The sequence below is a fragment of the Diadema setosum genome, chromosome 13, assembly GCF_964275005.1.
Source record: "Diadema setosum chromosome 13, eeDiaSeto1, whole genome shotgun sequence".
Lineage (NCBI taxonomy): Eukaryota > Metazoa > Echinodermata > Echinoidea > Diadematoida > Diadematidae > Diadema > Diadema setosum.
Genome location: NC_092697.1, coordinates 28,796,617 through 28,821,009, shown reverse-complemented (window position 1 = coordinate 28,821,009; position 24,393 = coordinate 28,796,617). Strand labels below are relative to the sequence as shown.

Genomic DNA, 24,393 nt, shown 5'->3' with positions numbered 1-24,393 from the left:
TCCACTTTCGACCTAAGGAATGTAACTGTCGGTATTCGCAATTTGCGTGTTTCGGAATAGCGAACCCTCGGAATAATAAACCTTTCGAAATTAACATCATCCGGAAACAGAGATCAATGAGATAATAAAAAAAAAAGAATGATTGATCGCATAATTATCGTAACACGATAAAAATCAGATAAATGTCAACACCATTTGTTGAAAAATGAAAACGAGATAAATTTCAACTCAACGTGTTCAAAACAAAAATACAACGAATTTCACCGCCATAAATATTATGTTAATAAACTACGTAGTTATAGCGAAGTAATAAATCATTTCACTTGGCTAATATTTTTACGACCAGCCTTATTTTTTTTTTTTTTTTTCATTGTTGACTTTTTTTTTTTTTAGTCGGGAAGATGTTCATCATCGTGGTAGAAACTGAAGGAAATAAAGCGGATCTTCTGTCTCACCAAGCGAGGTAAACACGAAAAAATAAATACTACTTTGCCAGACAAATGTGAGACGAAGGCGTAAAACGTTTGAACGTGCACTCCTGGATAGCTGTTGCCCCGGCATCAGAAGTTCGAAGGCGTTAGCTTCCAGCGCTTTCTCCAGGTATTGTTTTTTTCGCTTTCAGTTCGTTATTCCGAATGTTCGTTATTTCAAAGGTTTTCCGAATGCTCGTTATCTCAAAGGTTCGCTTATTCCGGCTATTCATTAGCCGGAAAATAAGGGAAGGTTTGTTAATCTAGAATAACGAAACTCCAACGAAACGACTAACGAAACGACAATCGACCTTCGGAATAACAAACGCCATCACATACTAAAATTGTGTTCGAATGAAGCAAGCCTTTTCCACTTTCGACCTGAGGAATATAACTATCGGTATTCGCAATTTGCGTGTTTCGGAATAACGAACCCTCGGAATAATAAACCTTTCGAAATTAACATCACCCGGAAACAGAGAACAATGAGATAATAATAATAAAAAAAAAAAATGATTGATCGCATAATTATCGTAACACGATAAAAATCAGATAAACGTCAACACCATTTTGTTAAATAGAAAACGAGATAAATTTCAACTCAACGCGTTCAAAACAAAAATACAACGAATTCCAACGTCATGTTAAGTTAATAAACTAAGAAGTTATAGCCAAGAGATAGATCATTTCACTTGGAGAACATTTTACGACCAGCCTTATTTTTTTTTTCCATTGTTGACTTCTTCTTTTTTTTTAGTCGGGAAGATGTTCATCATCGTGTAGAAACTGAAGGAAATAAAGCTGATCTCCTGTCTCACGAAGCGAGGTAAAAAAAAAATAAAAAAAATCATTTTGTCGCGTTTACCTCGCTTCGTGAGACAGAAGATCAGCTTTATTTCCTTCAGACTTTTTTTTTTTGTATGAAAAGGAGGTGCCGCAAGTTAGTTTCAACGTTTGAGGAAACATGTATTAGCGGGAAAATGAGCAAAGAAAATGGGATTCTATCGTGAATGTGTCCGATTTTCTTTGCTCATTTACCACTGATAAAATATATTCATTTCTATGGTCAGTTTCCTTCTGTTTGCGTTTAAAAAAAAAAAAAATACAGATGTGTAACGACTTACTTGACGGACATAATAAAAACAGTTCTGACACCTCGTTTTCATAACTTTGAGAATCAATAATGAAGGATAAATTCGGTAGACCGTTTGGAACAGCAATATACAAAGTGAATGGCTAATTAACAAGTGCAAAACGTCTGTAAATCGATGTAGAACAACAACGAATCAACAGGTCATTGTAACTGAGAGCCCGGACAATCTATATTACCAGACACTTATTTTCTGTTGCCGTGAATTCCGTCCTCAGAGGCTGAAAAGCGAGCGAAAAGAAAAGGCACCAATTATTCACAAAGATCTTAACATTACGAGTGTAAAGAACTAAGTGAATCACTCTCTTTTGTTCCACTGCAAAATTAATATTGTGTTTCAATGCGACATTTTGCGCGGCGCAAAATCGCATTGCAGTTACGCGCGATGCTTTCACTTAGGCGCCGTAGATGGCGCTAGACAATTCAACCGGAGGAGATCCGCCGGTCGGTGCGTTCGCGTTGAAACGTGTTTGCGTACGCGTTACCGATGCGCGGTTCTACGCGTAGGTAAGTTTAACGCGATCAGCACTGTACAAGTAAAACACACATGACAAGCTCCGTAACACAAATGCTCAAGGAAAGAGGCGTGTGCACAGCCATGAATCACATACATTGTAGTTACACTCAAACACACACACACACACACACTCTTTCAACAAGGTGCTGATAAATACCTCAGTATGATCCAACCTTGCCATTTTGTGTATATGTACTCACAAACAAGAACAACAAAAGCTTAAATTTGAAATGTCTCCTGTAGTTTATGTACATGATATCAAAATTGCAGGTATGTACACTATACATAATTACACGTATGTTCATTCATCACAATACATGAAGATGTATGGAGCAATTTCAACAGAAAGTCAAATTCAATTTCCCCTGTGAGCAGACATTACATTTAGCTGTCATATATGCAAGACTTTCCCTGTAGGCAGCAATCAGTCAGACTTTATGGCCTGAATTTACAAAGCAGGTTTAAATTTAGACCACGATTTATGCAAATTTCTTCTACATAAATACAATTGTCAGATTGCGTGGTATGTCAACAGACGTCCAGGAACAGATGCGCATTGATGCACGCATGTCAGCAGATTTTTAAGACGTAGTCCTGAAGTGAATTATGGACAAGGTTCTGTAATTAAAAAAGTTTGTCAAACCAACTTAGACTGCATCTACTCTGCTGATTTTTTTTTTCATTAATATTTTCCTTTAATACCAAAAAGTTGTAGTATCGTAAATGTTCACAGTGCAGCCAAGTCATGTCTGACATCAGTGTTGTCAATAAATCCTTAACCACAGCCAAAGCAGAAAGAATATTACTGTCTTGCTGTCTTGATCCTTCTGTTGTATTGTTATGCAGAATATGTAAGGACTTATCATGTTCTTTAGATAAGTTATATTGGCAGGCCAGAACTGTAAAAAACAAACCAACAACATGATATTGTGGGGAATTTTGGCACATCACAAGTGGGATACAGTATACAAGTATTGTATTTGAGAAGTACTACAGACACATGAAGAGACTGATTGAAATGAAAACAAACTGAAAAACACTCTGAAATGTAAAATGACATAAGCCTTTTAAGTGAAACTATGATTTACGAATTATACATTGTATTACAGCCCATATAACATGGATTTTATGCCTTTGCTGTTGTTAGATAATATAATAATCCTTGTATTTCAAACCTAGAGGTGGAAAGGGAAAGGTGGCCCCAAGTATTCTTGACAAATAACTTAGCCTTACTGTGAGGAAAGTGAGTGACAAAATAATCATCAAAATCAAAGAAATTAATGTATTCACATTGAACCTAGCATATTCCACTTAGATGCCAATGTTTCTAGCAAAGGCACTAATTTGATTGAGAGACAGCCTAGCCATGCCATTAAAATGTCTCACTCATGTCCCTGTAAGTGACAAATATTATGCTAACATTTGTGCAAAGAGGCACTTTTGTCACTTGCTTCCTTCCTTAAATGTAGGGCAGCATAAGCTCCCTGACAGGTCACTGGAATGATGTCAATGTAAATCACAGATACGTTGTGATTATCTACAAGAAATATCATTTCAGTCACTTGATTCCTTATGCATCTGAAGGGCAGCACAGCTCTGTGATAGATAAGAGGGTTTACATGTGACAGATAGGAGGCATGAAGAGAAATGGGTGGGGAGTAATCTCAAGCATGTAGGAGTGAGGAAAGAGCCTATCTGATTCTCAATTTATGATCCCAGCTCTCCATCTGCTCAGACCGAAAGAAGAATATTCAGAAAAAAAAGAAAGCCATTCTTCTCTGATTCATGCAGCTCTTGATGTTGCTTAACATTACTGCATCTGCTCATTTTTGTTCCTTTTACTTCGCTGCCGTCCTATTTTCCCCACATGCTGGCTTGGTAGGAGCATGATGTTCTCAAACTCTTTAGGTTAATAATTCCCCTTGCCTGAAGGAAATGTAGCCAACTTGGTGTTGCTCAGCTCTTGACATCTCACTCCCGCAGGGCTGAGGCAGAAGATGTGACATCTCACTTGCGAGAGACAACCAAATTGCTTAAGAAGTAGCAGATGGTACAGTACATGTTACAGAGTGTCATTTGCTAGAATCCACTTTGGCCCTTTTGGCCCAACTGGGCCCTTCCTCTTCCTCCTCCTCTTCGTCCGATTCATGGAAGATTGGTGTCGGTTGAGTGCTGAATGAAGGCAAATAGAAACATGGATAGAAACACATCAACACAATCAACACTTGCCCAAAACTAGTTTTCATGAGACAAGAACATGACAACTGTGCAGAATGCCTCGGAAGTTGAGTGTACATAAAAGAATAAACTACTTCTTGTAAATTTCTGTCAAAGATCAAACTTCTGTATTATCACAGATGGAGTAATGACATGTTCTTATGAAGAAAATGTGTCCCTCCAGGAAAGGTGATGACATTTTACCCATGAAAAAACATGGCATACTGCACAAGCCACATCATATATTCGTAATTTATCATAAGGCAGAAAATTACTCTTTCCTATCATTCATTCCTGCATTATGTCAGCTGACTTGTTAATATATGAGTGGTCATGAATGAGTTGATACAAGGTAATTCCATAGAGTTTCAAAAGGTTTGTTGCATTTTGAATACTGGTATTCTTTAAGGCGGTAACAATATTCTAACTGATGTAAACTAATCCACAAGCTCAACCAGCATTTTGTGTTCTCATGCATGTGACAATAGCAACACAAAAAATTAAAATAAGACATGTAACTCTGATGCTACCGTTCACGAGGTGATTAGCTTTTGACGATAAAGGCAGTATCAGAGACGACAAACTCACTGTTTGTAGGCTGGGGCGACCCACAGGGGGTTCTCTTCTGCATCTTTGGCATGTCTCAGGATGGCCTGCCTGGCATCAAAGTTGGGATCAACCTTCTTGGTCAGCGCTATGGTCTTGGCTACGTAACGGGAAAGTGTGCTACCTCCAGCTGCGATACGACCTCCCTGACCTGGACAAGGGTCAATCAAATGATTAAGGTAAAATGTAAGCTCGATACTTTTTTCTTTTCTTTTTTAGATAGAAAATTGAAAATATGTGTGAGAAATATTACAGCAGTGTTAATGTCATTACTACTATCATATAATTTAGATTGGGATATTCTAATGTATGCATCACATTTACAGTCATCATTCGTCATTATTCATATCATCAATATCACCGAGATCAACATCAACATTATCACTATCTATGGTATCAAAATTTAATCCATTACCACTAATCATAATAGTAATTCACAATATTCATGTAGCACATTATCACATGAAATGTCTCTAAGCACTATGGGGAAAAAATAGAAAAGGAATAAGAGGAAAGAAAGAAAGAATTCTAAAGCAAGTAATTTCCAAATGATCAGCAAGAATTCTAAACATCATTATCAGGATTTCCAATACCATTAAAGTCATCATCTTCCTTCATTGTCATGGCTCCCATGATGAGGACTACTGCTTGAGACTCAAGGACAAAACCTGTCTGCTTATCTCTGCTTGCCCCACTAGACTTATTACTACCTGAAATTTCCATTGTTATTCTTTTTTTTTTTTGCTATCAGAAATGAGTCTCTAACCCTTTGGTTACAATCTATGCCAGCTCTTTGGAAACCAATCTGTATTGACGCACAGCACATTAAAAGAAAAACACACTTCAGCAATGACCACTTGGAAGAGTTGTCAACAAATCAAGGCAGAACCTTAGACTCAGGTATCCTGTAATTTTTGTTTGTTTGTTTGTTTTCGTACCTTGCTTGATTGGTGGTTCTGGTTTTCTTGACTTGACAGGGTCTTGCCGGTCTTTCTGCTGCTGTTTGTAGGCCATCATCTGCTTTGGCTCATCCTTGCGGAATCTTGACCTCCTTGACATGACAGCTTTAGGAAAAAACAAAAAACAAAAAAAAAGCCACACAAACATTAAATGGTCATTCATTATCTTTGCATAAAATACTGTCAGTGTAATAAAATATATATGGTAAAATTACAGCATTGCTTTAATCACTGCAACCTGAGAAATCCCTCTAAAAAACAAAACCAACAAATTATATTGTATTAATTCTCACCAATGTACAAGCACTGATGAGTCTAAATTCATGCTTGATTTTTTAGTATACTAATGACTGTCAAAATCAAGACAATGTCCTGAACATACTGTAATACTACTACATGCTGAAGGTGCACAGAGACATATAACACTGTTTCTACCCACTTTTATTCTCTCTTCACATATCATGCCCTGCTGCCTTACTCTGAGCACATGTTTCTTGTATGTTTCTTTGCGTGAGCTCTCTTTCTATCAACTCTTCTATGTTCCTATTTGATTTTTGTGAATGAACAATTGTATGAATATGTATTCAATCACAATTTGTGTCCCTGTCTTTTCTTCTCACACACTCTACTTACGTGCGATGATGTGTTCATTCTTGACAATGTCTGGTTCCACCTTCTTCCTCCGTTTCTTGACGACACACAGCTTGGCACCTCTGAAGGAGTCAAAAGAAAGAGACATCACTACACTGTACAAACTCCTCAGCTCTATGTCATTCCCATTCACACAAATTCACACACATTCACACTGTCATCCTCCATCATGATGATAAATGCCTCTGTTCACATTGATTTGTTTGACAGCTGAACTTAACACCATACAACTACCTCAGGCCTACAACATTATTGTTCATAATGAATTCCATGAACCTGGACACCCCCCTCCCCACAAAAAAGAAGAAAATAAAAGAGGGGAAAACTACATCCACTGAGTACACCTGACATAGCAGCAATTAATACATGCAAGCTGGATCCATGTAGTGAAACAAATGTAATGGGGTCACATGAACTAAACAGCTTGTTTATAAGGTCCTTAGCATTAAAACAACAACAATAAAAATTGTAAATTTTGATGTACATCTGTATTAGTAATCTGGGCTATTAAGTACTGGTAATCACTCAGATCAGATCAGGATACAATAATACTCTACAGCTTCACAGAGAGAGAGAGAAAAAAAAAGAATATCACTTTGATTCTCCCAGGATGAAGCCTAGCTAAGACAAGAGAAAGACTTGAAGGTACTGTACCTGTGACTCTTGTTAGGGTCATAGAACACCTTGGCTTGTCCACTGCCACACCCGATGATGATCTGGTTGAGTTTTGGGTGCCACAGACATCTTACAACACTCTGTGAACAGCGCACAAACATACAGATGTTTCTGTGTTTTCTATTCAGTCCTTGCAATATACTCCTTGCAAAACTACACTACGGCACAATGAATATAGAAGGAACAAAGATCATTGCAATAGCTTCATACCGTAATAGCAACATCTATGGATGTTGAACATCCATAGGTGTTGTTATTATGGTATAAAGCTATTGCAATTGTTCCATAAAGAAACAACAAACCATATAAAGATTGCAGGATGGCGAAATCCTTTACTAAGACTGTAGCTCAATGTAACGTGGTCAAAATAGATTAACATGAAGTCAAAGTAATTATGACAAATCATATTTGACACCATTGCCTCTGACATCTTTCATACATCAACATTGATTAAATCACATGCAACTATTTGGAAAACATTTAATCTGTTGAGGACGGACTGATTTTGCTACAACACACACTTCCCATAGACCCCTGCCTCGAGTATACTCAGGACTTGTCCTCAACGCGTTAAAATCATATTCAACCCAAATCTGACATGCATTTCATGTTTCACTCACTGATTCTCCACATTCCAGCTCGGTGACTCTCCTAAAAGTTTCCCTCTCAAAGAAGATGAGCCTTCCCTGCTGTTCCTTTCTGACAGACAAACCAGTCACCACCAGCTTGTCATCGGGACTGAAGCAGCAGTCAGAGCTGCGGAAATTGAATTCAAGAAGAAGCACTCTTACAATCACATATAACTGGAAAGTAGACAAGAACAACTTCAAAAGTAGGCAGACAAGAAACATTGGAAGAAAAGAATCAGTTCTTTTAACACCAGCAGTCTTTCAACTATCTTATACCACAAGAGTGGAAAATTTTCAAGCATTTCATGGGACATGAAACTAATGCAAAAATAAAAGCGCAAAACTTTTTTGCTTCTAATATGTAATTTTATTCTATATTTTTTATTCCACGAAATTACCTTACCTGACCGAGCTCAAGAAATTACTTCAGCAAAAATTTCTGCTTTTACAGCAGTCTTAGCTGTAAATTTGGGACCCATATCTGCAGCAAGCCTTTAAGAAAGACCATAGGGCCTTGCAAATCAAGAATGAATCCAGGAAAGGAGTCACTATACAAATGCTGAATCACACATGAGTCAACACACAAAATCCTCACTACAACATATTCTAAAGGTTGCCAGGATGTTTACCTCTAAACACAGAGGAAGAAACTAATGACACACTAAATGGTACTTATCTTTCGGACAAGTAAATTCATATCTATCAGTGCATACTATACAACAACACACACTGATGCTGCTTGGGAGCTTTCGTACCACAGAACAAATCTTCTTCAGATACTTACACAGGATAGAAGTTGTCCAGTCCTGTTGCAACATTGACCGGTCTCTTGAAGTTTCGAATGTCCCATGACTTCAGCGTGTCATCTCCTGTTCAGTGGCACATTACGGAGATGCAAGGGGAGGAGTGATTAAAGGACAAGTTCACCTTCATTAACATAAGGATTGAGAGAATGTAGCAATATTAGTAGAACACATCATTCAAAGTTTGAGGAAAATCGGACAATCCGTTCAAAAGCTATGAATTTATGAAGTTTTTGTGCAGTCACTGCTGGATGAGAAGACTAGTGCAGTGTATGATGTCACATGCGTACAACAATATAAGGAAAATATAAAGAGAATTTCACAAAATTTCATCTTTTGAAAAAAGTACACATTCCCTTGACTCGTTACTGACCTATGTTATGGGTAATATTATTCCCATTTTCTTTAGAAAGAGGCAAGTCAAGTGCTCTTTTAGTATGCGAAAAAAAGTGAAAATATGTTGAATTTTCTTTACATTTTCTTTATACTGTTGTACTCATATGACATCATGAGCCTTAGTAGTCTCCTCATCCAGCGGTTTCAACACAAAAATTTTAAACATTCATAACTTTTGCATCGATTGTCCAATTTTCCTCAAACTTTCACTGATGTGTTCTATTAATATTGCTGCATTCTCTCAACCTTTGTGTTTATGAAGGTGAACTTGTCCTTTAATGGGTAGAAGTTTTCAATTGCCATCAATTTGCATGTGCCAGTTCACAGCAGGGCTGTGCAACATCAAGCCCAGGCAATGCAGCTATATAGCATTTAATAGTGAAATCTTCCCTTTGTGAGCATAAATAATTACAAAATGAGAGTTACAGCATTATCTTCAATAATATAGAAATGTTGTGGAAACATCAGCTTAATGCCTACGCAGTTATTGAGGTCTAAACAGATAGCATCCCCTGCATTCTCTTCTCCATTGTCCCAAAAGCAATTCCAGTTTAATATCTCAATCTTCTTTTGGTGTATATTCGATAAAGGGTATGGGGTCAAGTCCTTCATTGGTTTCTTTTTGGACCATGACGCCTTGAATTTGACACCGCAGAAACTAGCAACTGACAAAAGGCCCAGTTCACAGCCATGCAGAACACATCATAACCATTTCCTCTTGTGGATCAACTATTCAAAATCATACATCGGTATATTTGTTGTTGTTTTTTGTTGAATTAGTCTCCAAAAGACAAAAATTCCACCTTTGTATTGTAATGAAAAGTAAGCAAACATCTAAGTATTCATTCTAGTTGAACTATGTGTGTGTGACAGAGAGGGAGATTGTAGATATATGGTATAAAGCTAAAGACCTGAAAACATTGAAAGAAATAAAGACAGCAAGATGAATGAATGAATAGATAGATACGCATTGTAGATGAATAAAGAGTGAGAATGAGAGAGGGAGATGACATGTCATATGTGACCCGCTACAACAAAAAGGTCCTAAAGTCGCGCACTGTCGAAGCCGTGAAAATCGAGTTTGAAGTCAGAGCAGTAGAATTTGTCAAAACTTACGATTTTCTGATTTTGATATATTATTGGAGTCTAACATGTCTTCTATCTTGCGTCAAAATTTTGAAGCAAAATGATCAAAGGAAAGATAAAAACATAGCGTTTTTCTGAGCCATGTTTTTTGGCATTTCAACGAAGCAGAAACTGGTTTGAAAATTTGGATTGAGCGCCACAGATAGGTTCCGCCCCTAACAACGACCAGAGTGATCTCATTGGTCAGTTTGCTGCTTGCTGCTAACCGAAGCGTGAAGCTCGCACACTGCCCAGTCGACTGGTGCACGTGCGGGCGGGGTGCGCTATGCTCAGCCGCTTCTCACATCCTGGTCACTGATTGGTTGATGAGGAGACCGCCGACGCTGATGTGCTTGAATGAACTCTTCGGGGGTTGCTAGGGCTTACCTTCTATTGTCCAGAGGTGAAAACTGACTTGCGTGTCCCTTGATCGTGATTGAGTCGAAAGGAAGACTTTTAGGGCGCTTTTCTCGAAACAGTGCTTTTCCAGACGTCTCGACATGCTCTCGTTTAAACATCGATATCTCCGCAGCCGATTATTTTTATAAAATGTGTTATATATCAATTTAAAGCAGAAAGATTAGGGGGTTATATCATGCAATTTTCAAATAATCGACCTCGCCCGACTTTAGGATCATTTTGTTGTAGCGGGTCACATATAACCTGATCAGCCTTACCCCCTCTTGTGACAAAGATCTGGTTGTCATATGAGAAAGAGATGCAGGAAGTATCCGTGCCGACGCCATGAGCTGTCTTCTGATGGTATGTTGGTCTCACCTGATGAGGAGACAGAGATTCACTCAGACAAATAGTGCAATAACCTGTCGAAGGTCAACAATATATGAGAGAAATGGCCAGGGGAATCAGCATGGGATTGTCCTTGGTCTTAAACAACCATCAATATTTTACTGGTCTAGCACAAAAGACTGGCCAAGTGATGAAACTGCAGACATCTCAGAGTTGATTTTTGTCTCATGCAGAGCACCTTTCAGGGCATATTTCATGGATGTCACTTTATTTTCTGTTTCCAATTTGCATTACCCCAAAAAATATGATCTTTTAGAACACTTTAATGAGAGAAAACTTTGCCCCAAAATTGCTTCAAAGAAGTAATCTATTTGATTTTTTGCCAATATGAAAAATTTGGGGGCAACGTGCGTAACGCTAGACAGACACCTACCTACTAAACATATGATGGTCAAATAATGAACGCTCACTGAAACTTTGTTGTTTTTCAACTGAATGGCCCAATATTGATTAGAAAAGATAATAACAGCTCTAAAATTCTCTTGAACATTGTGTTTTATTCCATTTCTACACTTAGTGGGGAATGTATGTAACACGGACAGACAAAAATGCTGCAGTTTTGCCTGTCAAGAATCTGAAAGGATGAAAAGAAAATGAGGATGAAGAAGACTTTATACAAGTGCTTATCATACACTGTACCTCTTGAGCTATCTCTATATCATGTGCTGTTAAATGAAAAACATTAATGCTAGAAAGGGTTTGTTCACAGGCATAATAAGCATCCCACAAATGCATTATTTCTACCAAACATCACTGCCAGTTTTAGAAAGTCAGAAGAAAGAGGAAAGAATTTGCTTGGTTTATAAAAGTATCTTTTACCAGTGATGGGAGAAGAGTGAACAAGGCAGAAAAGGAAGAAGCAAAAAAGAAGAAGAGGAAAAGATCACTCACCAATGGTCTCTTCACATCCCACAGCTGCAGACTCCCATCCTGGCAGGCCGCTGCTATGAGTTTGGCATCTCGGCTGAATGCACAGCACATCGGGTTGGTCCTCTTGCCGCCTTGACCTTTGAACTTGATGACCTGCAACTGCTTCCAGGGCTTGTTCAGGTCCCACACTCGAACAGTGCTGCCCCAACACATGTGTGTACAGAGAAAGTGATGATATGTATTAAAGATGATAAAAAGTTTTGGTACGTCAAAAGTTTCCCTGAATTTCCGTGTTTCAGGTCAAAGTATCTATCATATAACTAACACTGTGAGACTTACTCGCCCCAAAGTGCTCTCATTTCTTAGTAATCATGCAATTAACCGCGACCAGCAGCCCCATACGCATAGCGACCAGCAGCCCCATACGCATAGCGTAATGGGGCTTCGCATTGTAGCATCCAGGATCATGACAGATTTAGTATCTCGGGCAAATATCAACTTAAAATCCACAAAATTCTTCAATTTGAAGACTTACCAATTAAGTTGAAGTCTTGAAAACAGGCTTCGGGCAACGTTTAGTTCTGCCAATAGTCCCTTTCTGTTCGAATTGATGACTGAATGTGACTCTGTCGAGAGGACCGTGGGAGAGCTACATACACTGATTACTACGGCCAGCGCATACGCACACATCACATGCGAACAAATTTCAAATCCATGAACGGATAAGATGTTTGTGTGCGCATGCGCTGGCCGTCAATTCAGTGTACGTAGCTCTCCCAAGGTCCTCTCGACCGAGTCACATTCAGTCATCAATTCGAACAGAAAGGGACTATTGGCAAAACCAAACGTTGCCCAAAGCCTGTTACTTCAACTTAACTGGTAAGTCTTTAAATTGAAGAAATTTTTGGATTTTAAGTTGATTTTTACCTGCGATACTAAATCTGTCATGATCCTGTATGCTACAATGCGAAGCCCCATTTAGCTATGCGTATGGGGCTGATGGTCGCAGTTAGCTACACAGTATGCATATGGGGCTGCACGCTGCTGGTCGCAGTGATATTCGCACAATACGTGTATTACCTCGCCGCCGCCGTATGGCGGCGGCTCTGGTACGAAACCATTATTGCATGATTACTAAGACATGAGAGCACTTTGGGGCGAGTAAGTCTCACAGTGTTAGTTATATGAAAGGTACTTTAACCTGAAACACAAACTAAGACAAGGAAATTCAGGGAAACTTTTGAGGTAATACCAAAACTTTATATTATCTTTAAGCCAAGAGTATCTGGTATACACAACAACAAGCCTTGCCTACAGGAATGGCAGATTGTCCCAGGTAAAGTTTGATAGAAAGTTACCTAGATCTGTTGAATGGGCAGTGAGGATCACATAGTGTAACATCTATGCAATCATCAGAGATTTCATTTATATATACAAGCTTGTATGTAGCATTGCCTTACACTACTCTGACTTCAGTTCAGTTGTATATTTCCTCATTCCTTATTTAATTATCCTGAAAAAACAACAAAAACATTCAAAGGTAAATAAAAATATTCAAAACAAATGACATGTAAAAAGTAGACATAATCATCAGATCATGAGCAAATTTACAGAGACGCTGACATATAACACATGTGTACTTGAAGATTAGTGTGGATTTTTCTTACAAAACTTGAGTTGAACACTAGTAGCGCTGCTTGCAAGCCACAAATGTCACTAGCTTACTGAAACACAGTGGGGCATGGACTGATTTAATATATCTTGGTGTGTTTTCTGTTGCAACCTCACTAAAACTTACTCCGAATTTATTCAAATACATACCGTACATTTTCTCACAACTGATGGGTTATGGGGACTGAAATTTAAAGCAACATAAAATAAACCCTACTGCTTACCTATCATTTGCACATGTGATGAATTCCTCTTTAACTTTAGGATTCCAACAAGCTCCATTTACCATGGATACATGACCCTGCAAAACAAAATAACAACAAAGCAAACCAAAGATAAAATTTGCTTCAGACACTGAAATTATTTGTTCCCAAATGGAAACAGCTTTTAATTTTTCTCGTGGGGAGATAAATGTTTAAAAAGTAATGACTGGTAAAATCAGTTTGCAATCTGTTTCTTGCAATTCTATGATCTGTCAAAGTTGTAAATGTTTAGTCCCAGTCATATTGATAGGTACAGTAAGTCATATAATGTGCTCATTGGTATACATCTAACATGTCAGAAATATTCAAAGCATTTATAATGTGGTATTGATTAGTCAGTCTCTCAGTTAAAGTCATTATCAAACAAGTCCTTGCCCATTAACATAACATTCAAAACTGCCATCACAATCACTTCAATGGCATTACCATCATCACTATCATCATCACCATCACCACCATCATCACAATCACCATCATTATCAAAATCATCATCATCATCACCAATCATTATCATCATCAGTTTCATCATAAATATCATCATTATCATCATAATCATCATCACCATCATCATCATCATCACTGAATTTTCCACATCTTCTTCCTCCTTCCTCTCACCTTTGTATTGCTCATGTCTACAATGTACTGGTCACCCCTCACGGTCTCCATGACCTCAAAGCCATCCCGGTCAACGACCTTGACCTGCGGCTTGGCTGCAGCCATGAGGATGCTGTCACCAGTGATGCTGTACTGAAGACTTCTGATCTGATGGCTGTTCAGAGTGAGATTTGATGAGTGCACAAGAATCATTGAAAGGATAGAGGGGGAGAGAAGAAATGAGATAGGTATACTGTGACCGTATGACATGATAATAATAGTAATATTTTTAATTATAGAGTGCATAATAATCATAATTAATTCCATATGCAAAAGCTTTTTTTTTTTTCCAGGTGAAATCATGATACTATCAGAGACCATTTACCAACACTATCATCACAATGGTCCTTTTGATAATTTCTTTGCAATTTTTTTTTTCACAATTTTCACTCATCTGATGCTGCTTGTTTAGTATGATAATGCCATATACATTCTTCACTAGGATATGTTTCATTCTGAATGTGGACATACCTCAACAAAATTATCTCAACTGCATGCAGCCACAGGGAAGTAAACACTCAAACCAGCTACATGTGCATGTGCTGACTTAATGTTAACACTGTGTTGCACCAAAATACCTTTCGAATGGCTGGAATGACCTGAAGGAGTTGAGGGATGCATCCATGGCGGCAAAGTCCCAAAAGCGGACATCAAAGTCATAGCCTCCGGTCACCAGCCTCGAACCAGATGGATCCAGAGCTACAGCGGATACCTAGTGAGCACAAAGAGACCAGGATGAAAAGTTAGCAAATATACGTGTATGCCCTTTAGAAGATAGAAATATTCCAGACTGACAAATAGAAATCTCTTGGAAGAAATTTTTTTTAAAGATAATTCTTTTATAATGTGTCCAGAGTGTTGGCGTGGTCAAACACTGGTAAATCATCATTTGAGAAGCACATTTTGGAAAAAGTATTTCAAGGTTGTGTTCAGATGATGGAACATGTCTCAAAGCTCATTACAAACGAGTTCTCTTACGTTTCGACACCCCGTGGCTTATATGCATAATGTTAGACTTTGACTTTGGCTCTGATGAGGCCATTACAGATGATTTGTGATTCACATAATGCAAAACGGTACAAATGTACAATTTTTACAGATTCTTTTTGAGAAGAGACACTTGGGGTGATGAGCAAGGTCCCTTGGCAATGTATTCCATAAAGTGCATCTACAAATGAGATACTATGTTCACCAGTCTTCACTCCTACAAGTGTGGTGCCTGGAGCACAGTGTTATCCATGGAAGAGCACAATTCATAATATGAATGGTGGGGAGAGTGGAACATATGTGATGAATGTTTAGGAGCAGAATCATGTAAGCACTGGAAAACCACCAAACATATTTTAACCTCACAAGTGGTATTTTGGGACATTACTCCAAATCTGTGACAATAAACGCCATCTGTCATTTGACCTCATACACAAACAGTGTGATGCATAATAATTCATAAATTCTTATGCATCCACCATGAAAATATCAATCAATTAAAAAAAAAAACCCTCTTAAAGGTACTAGCCCACATTTGCAAACCCACGAAAATCAAAACTGCATAAAACAGGTCCAATATGACTTCAAGTACAAGTTATAACAGTAACATACCTCACCTGTCGCACTTTGTCTATACCATTCGATAAAAGAGAGAAAATCATCGTTTTAAAATCAATTTTCAAACCGGGTCAACCCGACCCAAAATCGAATTACGAGCGCGGGCTATAGCTACGTACATTGTACATGTATACACGTACGTGGACCGGAGCTAGCGAGCGTTATACGCATGCACACGGATTACGGTGCATTTTCATTTATTTTTATGAAAGTAATGGACTAATTGGAACGAAATTTTGCACAGGTGTTACTGCAATCATACCCAAACTCCATGCTAACTATGAGACCAATTGCTGCAGGTTTACAAATGTGGGCTAAATTAAATTATCATGAACACAAGACACAGTTTACGTATTATATTAAGGAAGGGTGGACAAGCAGTCTGCAAAATTCATAAAAGACAAATAAGCAAATAAGCAAATAGCACAATAAAGCTTCTTGCTCTGAATTGCTTTCAGTATTGTATTGAGTCATTTGACTATAATGCACAGTGACGTAACATAATTATGGTTACAAAGCTGGGAATACTTACAGACTTATGGCCGTGATTCAAAACTATTTCATGTGTTGCTGGGATCTTCTTTTCTGGAGGCTGCAATACAGACAAAAGGAGATTGATTGGCATTAAAAAAATAATGACATATTCTTCAACATACATTTTTCAAATCTAAACATATTAAACAGGATTTAATATTAGCAATGGCCTGGTGACCCAGGCCCACTAAAAATTGATGTCTGGGCACTAAATCTAAGTTTTGGTGGCCCAATCAGCAACTAAGATTCAAAATGGATTGTCGTTTTTGCTTTTATTTTGGGCCACTTCTTATCTTTTTGGGGGACCCCATAATTTCAGATTTATAGAATTTAATGGCCCGACTGGGCAAGCAGACAAAAAGATAATGTTGAACCCTATATTATAAACTTGTTTCAAGAAAGAGTATTTCAATATCCAAACAATAGTAGATTTCCTCCATTATTATCTAGTTCTTTGGCAGAGAGAAATAAAAAAAAAAACATTCTAATACCTGTTTACATCTATGGCCAGTTTCATAAAGAGGTTTTCAATTAATACAGGCTACAAACGTACAGTTACAACCAGGAAACAAACCACTAAAGGTGATGAATGCATACTGCAGCAGTAAGTGCAATAATTTCAACTCGTAATGACTGTAAAATCCTTTATGATGAAATGGGTCCAGGAGTGTTCTCAAATTGTATTACAATCTAGTGTTTTCAAATTGCCTGACACATATAACAAGAAATACCTTTATATCAATGCTGCACACTAGCATTGGTCCGACGGTCCCTGACCAATAAAAATCACTGTCGGACCAGTAACTTTTTTTCAGAAATGGACCAGTAAAAGATGGAACCAGAAATGTCGCTTTGGCGACTGGTATGCCTCCGCCATAATGCATGATTTTCCCAATAGGTCTATATAGTACATGTGGACAATGTGTGATTACATTTTCACAAAATTGGCTAAATATTGAAATGACATGTTTGTCACAAATGTGTTGAATGTTCACCTTCCTTGACCTAGGTTTAATTGGATGAATAGGAGAGCATGTATCTAAGGATTTAAGGACTTTAACCCGACTTTGACCCATTCATACATTTAGGCATTGAGTAATTTTCAAGGTACAGGTGTGGAGAAAAAGTGCAATTTCTGAATTGAATAGTAAATTGTTACCATTTTCATCTGGCCCTTGACCCTAAAATTCATAAGATAATCACTTTCAGGTAGAACATGCATAATATGTACTAAGTTTCAAGATAACTTGAGCCACTTCCGAGATATGGAGGAAAAAGTTAGTTCAGCACTTTCACTTGATCTTTGACCTTTTGACCTTTGAGGCAAAAAAAAAAAAAGAAAAAAAAAAAAACTTTCCAGAGAATTTCTATTAGGTTACACATGTATGCATACACCAAGTGTAAAAAAAAAAAATAACCCTGCTGGCATTGCATGATAGGAGGGAAATAGTAAAATTTTGAAGTGTTGCACTTGACCTTTGACCCCTGACCTTTGACCCCATGAACCCTACATTCTCTAGATAATCACTTCCAGTCAGTATATGTATATACTATGTTCCATGAAGATACCTTGAACAATTTTCCAAGGTATGGAGAACAAAAAAAGTTTTAATATTTTTACTTGACCTTTTGACCTTTGACCTCATGACCCAAACTTTCACCAGAGAATCTTAATTGGGTAATACATGTATACACTAAGTTTCAAGAAAATATCTTCAGGCATTCAATAGATATGGTGGAAATAGTGAAATTTTATGTATTTGACCCTGACCTTTTGACCTTTGACCTTTGACCTCATGACCCAAACTTTCACCAGAGAATCTTAATTGGGTAATACATGTATACACTAAGTTTCAAGAAAATATCTTCAGGCATTCAATAGATATGGTGGAAATAGTGAAATTTTATGTATTTGAACTTGACCTTTTGAACTTTGACCTTGAGCATGTGCACCCAAAAGTTGATAGGCACAACTTCACCCCCTAATACACATACATGCCAAGTTTCATTAGGATACCTCAACGGGTTTTGATAGTTACCTTGTCCACAAAATTCATTACGGACGGACGGAAGGACGGACGGACGGACGGACGGACGGACAACCCGAAAACATAATGCCTCCGGCACCACTTCGTGGCGGAGGCATAAAAACTGGGCATATACTGGTCCAACAGACCGGTTGGACCAGTAGAAAAAATGGGTTAGTGTGCAGCCCTGTTTATATACAATGAAGATTGCACTGTAAAAGACATAATATGCACTGATGCTATACCAGAAATTGTTTCAATGAATTTGTAACACCTGACATGTATACTGGATACATTCTTACCAGTTCATCCTCATCTTCTTCATCATCATCATCATCATCTTCATCGTCATCATCATCCTCACTATCAACATTAGCAGAGGGTTTCTTGGAGGTAGGAGGCTTGCCAAAGCCAGGCGGCAGTGGAGGGCCTGTCATAGTATACATAATAACAAAAGAAACTTGTACATATCTGTGATATCCAAAATGGGAAAATAAACTTCACGATATGGATCAAGTTCAATCTATACAAGAATATAAACTTCAGGTACTCTGTACTGAGCTTCAATTGATTACTTAACAACATAAGCCAAATGATCACATTCTTGAGGACCATACTGGAGATAACAGTATATACACAGTATCTCATTTTCATGAGGATTTAAACATCTGCATATTATCCTGATTCTGCCTTCTATTGTCAAAAAATGAAATAGCACACCTTTGCACAAATCTTACCAATCATGTCGTCATCATCGTCATCATCATCTGATGTGTTCTTGTTGGACTTCTTCGTTGATGACGAGGGTTGCTGTCGGTGGATCTGATCATCGTCCTCGTCGTCATCGCTGTCTCTTGATGATTTCTTCTTTGACATCTCCTGGGCAGTTCTTCTCGTCTGTTCAAACATCTTGTTGAAGTCAAAAGTCTTGGCTGCTTTCTTGCCTAGACAGCATCCATCAAAAACAACAGACACATGAAATCTATCAAATCTTGCATAGACAGGTTGACCTTGAGATTACAAATTGAGTTCCAAATGCTCCTAAAGACAGGAAAAGCACATGTTTAGATTTCTCATTTCTATCTGCATGTCATGAATATTTGTCGTGCCATCGTAAGCTGAAAAAGCTCTGGAACTTGGATTATGACAATTTTCTGCGCTCATAAACTGGTTTATGTTTTTATTTCACTTTGTGTCCTTCATTATATCTTATAGCTACTGAGCTACTGTTGTTTGATGCTCTTCTTACATTTGAAAGTTAGTCATGGAAAAGAGAAATGAAAAAGAGAGATAACAATGCAAAGGGAGACAGAAAGAGACAGAGAGGATGGAACAGTTTTAACATCATACATGTAAACTTGAGTGCATGCATGTGTGATGCGAGTCAAATTCAGTTACAATACTGTGAAGAGAATGAAGAAAACCAATATGAAATAGCAAAAGAGGTATTAAAAAGTTGCAATCACAAACCATCATATGATGCAGAAAATGCTTTCCTTTATTTCACTTATTACATACAATGAAAATGTGAACACAATTTATTTTCTTTTTAAACAATTACATGAAGTAAAAAGTTTTATACATTTCTTGCTACAGTTTGTTTGACAAGTATTACTTTGCTAAAACAACACCAACATCACTCATCATGACATCACTAATTGCTTTCTATTTCTTTTCTTTTTTTTTAAACCTATTTTTTTTTTTTCATACCAAAGCCAGAAAACCCCATCACTTGTGCCATGTCCATTTCAGGAGGGTCTTCTTGTGGTTTGGTATTTGATGTGGAACTGATGTTCTGCTTGCTGACAGACTGGCTCATTGATGCCTTCTTTTCTCGTTCAAGACGTGCAGCTGCATACATAAGATAATAAAGAATTCCCTGTTACTATGGTTATGGTACATACTTTGCTATTTTTTTAATTTTTTTTTTTTTTTACACAAGCTGCCCTCTAGTATGTAAACTGGGTTCAAAAGAAACTTGGATACATGTAATTCTGTAACATATATAAAATTAAGATGCATTAATAACAGCATGCAAAAAACTGAATACCACATTGAAAGAACAGAAGAAGAAAAAGAAGAAGAAGAAGACAAAAACAAAGACAAATTATATGACAATGCAACTACAAAGACTATTTCATGACATTCTGGAGCACAGTGCATTGCCCACTTGATGCCAATACAAGAATACAGCTGTAATTGCCAAACTGTTGCTGCATTCTGGTAAATGGTAGGGTGGGCAAAAACGGACATGATGTAGATACACATATTGTATGTCTGCGCTTTGTCTCCTTCCAAGCTCTTTACCATTTTTATACACTCAATGATAATCTATGAAGTATTGTAAAATTACTCATAGCCAATCCTTATGTTGAGACCTCCAGTCGCTCCATTGAATGATACTTGATCCTTCTTAACTTAAAAGCTAAAACAACGTTGATGTAAAGAAAGGTTCAACAACACAATTGTAATATATTATATAAACCTACAGTTTTACTTTTTTGTCTGATTTACTTCTACTTGATCTCAGTACAAGATACCATGAATACCAGTCAGCACGTAAAAACATATGAGCCTATTGCATTAAGACCCACTAAGTTGTGGTTTTGGCCATCTCGCCACTGTTTTAGCCCAATTGTCTTTCTTCTTCTCCTCCTTCTTCTGCTTGGAAAGTACAGTCCACAATTACAGTGTACAGTCATACTATTTGGCAGGTCTGGTGTGGTATATTATATACAGTAACTTTCCAAAACATTTCTAAATTCTACATCATGTGCGGCTAGAAACAATGCTCCTCTATTAATCGAAGCAGGATGCTCTGCACCTCCTGCTTGGAGAGGTTTGCAGAGGAGGTGGTGACTATTTCTTCTGACAGCTAGCTGTAGGGTGTTTCAAACCTGATATAGAGTCTACTATTGACAGCCTCTGGAAAGAAGAATCTCTGAGCCTGATAGACAAGAGTCTGTGCAAAAGCCAAACAAAGGTAAATTTATATAGAATTGCCGCAGGTGATTTTGCTACCGGGATCAGGAATGTCTGGTTGATGATGGTGCATCGTCACTTGTCAGCATCTTGCACCATCTTAATTAGACAGAAAAATCTGTCCGTCTGGAGGAGCTTTTAAAAAAAAAAAAAAAAAAAAATCATTTTTGACATTTACAGCTCTCCTCCGCAAACATGGTGAAGCCAGACATTGTCTCCCGAGTAACATATCCCTGACAACCAGATACAGATCGATCTTTCGGTCAACTGGTCAAGGACTGTCTGAGCTGTGCCCCGCGTTCCTGTGCAGTAGAACTTGTGCTTTGTTGTGGCCATATTGCATTGGCAGTGATTGGAGTTTGCTCGACATTAATTTATTGCTGTCACACTGGCACTGCTTGTTAGTAATGTTACACTGCACTGCTTGTTGCACTGCTTAATGGAATCATGAAATAAACTGCGAATGAAACCTGAAAGGAAAAAAAACAAGAGTGTTAACACTTGACAGGTTAGGCCTAAAAGGTTGCTGCTTCAAGACAATAACATTACTAGGGTGTCTGAAGCATTTTTGTAACTTTTGAAATTCTCTGAAAAACGAATTGTGAACTATTTTATATGAAAGAGGATTGCATCATTAAGACACATTTCAAATTTCATGGCGAAACGATGTTTCTATCTCGAGAAATTTAACTTTCAAATCACAGCAATATTACCCCACTTTTCTCCGAGAACGCTCCAAAATGTGTCCAAATCATTACGCCGGAAAGTTGCATTCGCGTGTGGATCTCAAGCAATCGGATAATGAGCGTACAGCGGTTAGAAAATACGCGTAACAAGCGCTGAAGCCACTCCCCCACAATGTCGTCACACCGCATGTGGTGTTTGTGCATGTATGTGTGTGTGTGTGTGTGTGTGTGTGTGTACACATTTGTATGTGCTCGCTACTACCCTTACCGTGCCACACAGCGCAGTTGTTTACATTACAGACCCACACAACCCCCAATCATCGCGATAAAGCTAGCGCGAAAGCATGCTCTTGTCGGCGTACGAGAATATATGCGCCAGTTAGCCGACCGTTCCCATGCCTTTTTCACAGCGCGCGCATTGCTACCTCGGGCAGCTAGCTAGCCTTGCCATCGCGCGGCAGTGATCAGTACATTAGCAGCTCGCGGATCGCCGCCACGCAGCGCACGCACCGTGATCATGTAGGTGATGCCAGCGCTGCACAGGAAGTATGTCGTCCAGCAGCTTCTTGCATGAAAATGATGCCAAATTACCACCATCCATAAAAGCATTAAAGAGCCTACAGGCTATAGTAATCTTTTGAAAAAAAAACTCGTAATAGGTCTACTCGATCGTACTCACAGTTTCCTGTTCAATCGTGTCTTCCACGCGTAGGCCTGGGAAGGAATACTGCTCATTTACGATCGATCTGTGGCTCTACGTATGCATACAACTTATTTGTTTGCGATAACTGCCACATCGGCTATCTGAGAAAAGCCAGAGTCAATGTTGTCAATAGTGTTTTGTTTGTGACTGTGGTTGTATGTATTGAGTCTACACGAAGGTACGTGACATTTAGCATTGTCCATTTGTAAGCTGTGGAATCAGTGTTGCACGATCATGCTGTCGACCGGGGTATAGCGCTGTAGCAACACAAGCTAGCTGTCGCGATCACGACAGCGCGTGCCCTGCCATTGCGTAGCTGGCATGTTCCTGCCGCTGCGCTGCCTGGCCTGGCTGTGCAGCGACAGCGAGGAGTAGCACTACAGACGCAGTCGTATGTATACGTATGGTACACACACACACGTACACACACACACACACACACACACAGGCTTCCTACATACACACATCATGCACACGCAATCCAGCTTCGCGCCGCGAACGCCATGTGGCTGCGTTGCGTGTTGAATTTAAATATGCATGACCCCAAATACGCGAATGTTACCATGGATCCTTGCATACGAAGCCCCGCCTCGAACGTTCGCTGCAGCCGAAAAATTATTGCAAGGGGTGCTTTCAAGACAAAATCCACAGTCGAAGACGTGGAGCTAGCGAAAAACTAACCACACCGTCGGATTCAGCATATCCTAAACTACTTACATGCTACACGCTGGTGCAAGTACCGAAGCAGATGCTGAGATATGGGGATAAACGTGTTTCTAACGACATTTACACCTATTTATTGGCGGATTCATGTACCAGCGCTCTAATACATGATGGAGACAAACTCCTTCTTTCATATGATACCAAATTTGTTAGGATTTGAGGTCGGCATCGACTGTGGAAAACTCAATAAAGGCGAAATCCGGCTCAAAATCGCTTGCCAAAATCGGCGCACTTCGCGTTTGCACGGCGTCCTATGGGAGTTGCGTGTTGTGAGATAGGGCGCGCAATGGTCCGAAGGTAGGGAGGGCACGATCCGACACCCTAACATTACCGGCATTAACAACAAGATTAATCATTATCATTATATCAAGTGATCACGAGCGACGCGGCGGCGACAGCAAAGTAAAATAAAAAAGACTACCATAATAAAATTACCTCTAAGAGCTCGCATTTCTTCAAGATCGTCGTCCATCTTGGAGACAGATTCTAGCTTTCTACAGCTCAGCTCAACACAGCACAGCACAGGACTCTCTGCTCTTCACGCTTTCCTACTTGACAAAACTTACTACACGCCAGCGCATCTCAACCAGAACGCCAGTAGAGTAGAAACGCCAATGCGTACGACTCGGACTACACGGACCGATCCATTCAGGATTGTTCACTAATCGTG

The 24,393-nt window shown here is 38.7% G+C and overlaps 1 protein-coding gene across 1 annotated transcript; it reads right to left on the bottom strand.

Moving 5' to 3' along the window:
• Positions 1-2,155: 2,155 nt before the first annotated feature.
• On the bottom strand, positions 2,156-24,276 carry LOC140236659 (WD repeat-containing protein 70-like). Its single transcript, XM_072316580.1, has 17 exons — positions 24,159-24,276; positions 20,340-20,480; positions 19,367-19,573; positions 18,932-19,059; positions 16,601-16,660; positions 15,042-15,175; positions 14,425-14,578; positions 13,771-13,847; positions 11,897-12,074; positions 10,876-10,975; positions 8,659-8,743; positions 7,866-8,001; positions 7,225-7,325; positions 6,553-6,632; positions 5,899-6,024; positions 4,943-5,111; positions 2,156-4,309 (listed from the first exon to the last, which is right to left on the bottom strand). Exons 1-17 carry the CDS (start codon positions 24,193-24,195, stop codon positions 4,210-4,212), a joined length of 2,013 nt encoding a protein of 670 aa, XP_072172681.1. The 5' UTR covers positions 24,196-24,276; the 3' UTR covers positions 2,156-4,209.
• Between the last annotated feature and the right edge of the window lie 117 nt (positions 24,277-24,393).

Excerpts from the sequence above, each read along its gene's own strand:
- LOC140236659 (XM_072316580.1), bottom strand. The coding sequence starts at position 24,195 with ATGGACGACGATCTTGAAGAAATGCGAGCTCTTAGAG. Across the intron at positions 12,075-13,770 it reads ATCACATGTGCAAATGATAG|CACTGTTCGAGTGTGGGACC; the intron begins GTAAGCAGTAGG and ends GTGTTGGGGCAG. Across the intron at positions 7,326-7,865 it reads AGCTGGAATGTGGAGAATCA|AGTGTTGTAAGATGTCTGTG; the intron begins GTGAGTGAAACA and ends CGCTGTTCACAG.